This window comes from Dama dama, chromosome 1, assembly GCF_033118175.1.
Source record: "Dama dama isolate Ldn47 chromosome 1, ASM3311817v1, whole genome shotgun sequence".
Classification (NCBI taxonomy): domain Eukaryota; kingdom Metazoa; phylum Chordata; class Mammalia; order Artiodactyla; family Cervidae; genus Dama; species Dama dama.
The window spans coordinates 79,513,525-79,516,743 of NC_083681.1; the positions used below are offsets into that span (position 1 = coordinate 79,513,525).

The following is a 3,219-nucleotide window of genomic DNA, read 5'->3' on the forward strand; positions in this document are numbered from 1 at the left end:
GAACATAATAAAGTGTATATATGAAATCATTCCCATCCTTCAAGAAACCCAAAATTCAACAATGCTGTTTAAAGACAGGACAATATAAGTGAGAATCAAAATTTTGCAAAGTCCATTTCACTTTCACCAGTATAGACACAAGCAGCAAATTAATTTTTTTTTTACTTTAATCAATCCTTACATAATTTGAAGATTTCTCTCTCTCTCTCTCTCTGATTAAAATGGTGATTTAACATTTGTTTGTTATCAGGACAAATTCTGATGATAGTAAACATTTTGAGCTTCTTTTCACAATCAAGATTCAGAGTTCCTTAGGTAACAGGACATTCATATTCATTTTGAAAATTCCAATAATTGAGAAGTTTTTTTTTTTTCTGAATGTCTGAGATGAATTACACTTCCTGAAAGATTGACTCAAAATTCAGTGATGCTGAATGTACCTTGCTCATTATTTTGCCAGAGATGGCATCAGTGCATGAAGAACTAATGGCATCAGTGCATGAAGGACTAAAGAGATGGCACCAGAGCTCAGAACATGGATTGAATAACTTTCATCTTCTGCAGGTAACCCAGGAAGTATATTCAGACACAAAATTCTTAACGAGGCTTTCTGTTTTGTAAGAGTACATTGGTGGAGTGAGAATTAAATCCTTTCAAAGTTTTCCTTTGTGATTTTCATAATCAGCCATGTTAGGATTCCTTCATGATTATTAAATAGGTAAAAATTGATTCTATTTGGTGATACACCTTTTGGATAATTTCATATTCTAATGATCTGAAAAAATTTACCTTCCACAAAGTACTCTTAGAAATTAATTTCAAGGTTAATGATTTGGCAGTATTTTCATTTCAGGTTTTTATAACTCTGACCCTACTTTCAATGTTTATGTTCTCTAAATATAGCATGCTAATCTGTTAAAATTAAATGATGAGGTAGCTTCCATATATCTTGACTGATTGACTTCCAAGAACTCAAGCAAATACTGTACTAAGCAAGCTGTGACTTCAAGTCCTACTTTTCTATTCACAGAAGAGCTTCAGCATCCGATCATATGTTTGTTGGTCGTTCAGAGGCATTTTTCCTCTGTTTGTTGATATTTTAATTTATTTCATATTTTTATCTTTTGTTAGTTAATTGCTTACAGATCTTTACTTTTGAAAATAACTCTGTGCATATCATCTAACATGTGTATGTTCAGACTATCTTGTCCATTGGTGTTTTGCTATACTTTCCTAAGTTCTTAAAATATTTGAAATTTTCAGATATATTTGTTTGAGATTAATTGATTGGTTAAGAAGTTTCTCCTAACCCTAGAAGGAGGAAAGTCACCTCTTTCATGAAATGGACATTAAATCTTGCTTTACTTCTTTTTAAAACTTTAATCAGCTTTTATTTTTGTGTGAGATATTATCTATATGTACAATTTAAAGATTCTAGATAGAAAATTAGTTGCAGGGCTTCACTCATTTAGTGTTCTTTTCCCACATTTTTTTTTTTTTTTATTTACTTGCCTATCTATTAGTTTGTGGTCAAGGAAGATGATTTAATCAGCCTTGTATTATAATATCTGAAAGTACCCAAACATAATAAACCACAAGGACTATTTGTTGAATAAAAAACAAATTATTGTAAGATTTTAGGAAGTCACTTTTAATAATTGTATTTATAGATAATGCTGTCCTGAACTCTGGAATAAGACATACAGAAGAACCTATGGAACAAAGGAAAAAATGTAACTGAGTTTGTCCTCTTGGGGCTCACTCAGAGTGTCGAGGGGCAGGAAATTTTATTTGTCATGTTCTTGCTCATTTACATTGTGACCATGGTGGGCAACCTACTCATTGTCTTGACTGTGGTACTCAGCCCAACATTAGATGCCCCTATGTACTTCTTTCTTGGCTACTTATCACTTATGGATGCCTTTTATTCTACTTCAATCACCCCAAAGACAATTATAGACTTACTCTATGAGAAGAAAACCATTTCATTTCAAGCTTGCATGACCCAGCTTTTTACAGAGCATCTATTTAGTGGTGCTGAGGTTTTCCTCCTGGTTTTCATGGCCTATGACCGCTACCTGGCCATCTGCAAACCCTTGCATTATTTGACAATCATGAATCACAGAGTGTGTGTTCTGATGCTGCTATTGGCTTGGGTTGGTGGGTTTTTACATGCTCTACTTCACATTATTTTTTTTTACAACCTTCCGTTCTGTGGCCCTAATGTCATTGACCACTTTGGGTGTGATACGTATCCTTTGTTAAAACTTGCCTGCACTGACACCCACATTACTGCCCTCACAGTAGTTGCCAATGATGGGGCGATCTGTGTGACCATTTTTACACTCTTACTCATCTCCTATGGGGTCATTCTGTGCTCCTTGAAGAATCTTAATCAGGAAGGGAAGCGTAAAGCCTTATCCACCTGTGGCTCCCACATTACAGTGGTGGTCCTCTTCTTCGTGCCCTGTATTTTTACATATTTGAGACCTCCTGTTACCTTGCCCATTGATAAACACTTCGCTGTGTTTTACACCATTGTCACCCCTATGCTGAACCCTCTAATCTATACTCTGAGAAATGGAGAGATGCAAAATGCCATGAAAAAGCTATGGATCAGAAAAAAGCAATGAAGCAGCTGCAAAATATATTACTTATTTTCAACAAACAATTGCTCTTTCAAAGAGCAAAGAAAGTCATGTGTGATTTTTTTTTTAACTGTAATAAGTGTCTCCTCAGTTTAAATAACTTGGGTATGATGAAAAAGTTGTATCATTTGAATACTTCCAATGATCAAAATAAGCTTATAAACATTTCATATTTTCCTAATGCAAACTATATATTTAGTTTGAAACACATTTTTATGATTTCCACAATTTTGGAGGAAAATGTATACAGTTTGGGGGTATAAAATATCTCTGTTGAAGCAATAGATTTATGTTGTATATGATGAGTTATACTGCAGCTAATACTGCAAATTTATTTAATTAGGGAAAGGTTTTCTCGTGTTTTTCTCTTCAAAAATGTAATCTTCAGAATAGAGCTCATTACAGATTTCAGGAAAAATAATTTTAAAAATATGATTAAGGCTGATTCATGTCAATGTATGACAGAAACCACTACAATATTGTAAAGTAATTAGCCTCCAACTAATAAAAATAAATAAAAAAATGATTAAAAACTTGGTTTATTCCTCCATACACAAAGACATTCCATATT

General features: G+C 33.4%; 1 protein-coding gene across 1 annotated transcript; it reads left to right on the forward strand.

The window, feature by feature from the left end:
• Positions 1-1,718: 1,718 nt before the first annotated feature.
• On the forward strand, positions 1,719-2,633 carry LOC133056349 (olfactory receptor 4A47-like). Its single transcript, XM_061141570.1, has one exon. It carries the CDS (start codon positions 1,797-1,799, stop codon positions 2,631-2,633), a length of 837 nt encoding a protein of 278 aa, XP_060997553.1. The 5' UTR covers positions 1,719-1,796.
• The last annotated feature ends 586 nt before the right edge of the window (positions 2,634-3,219 follow it).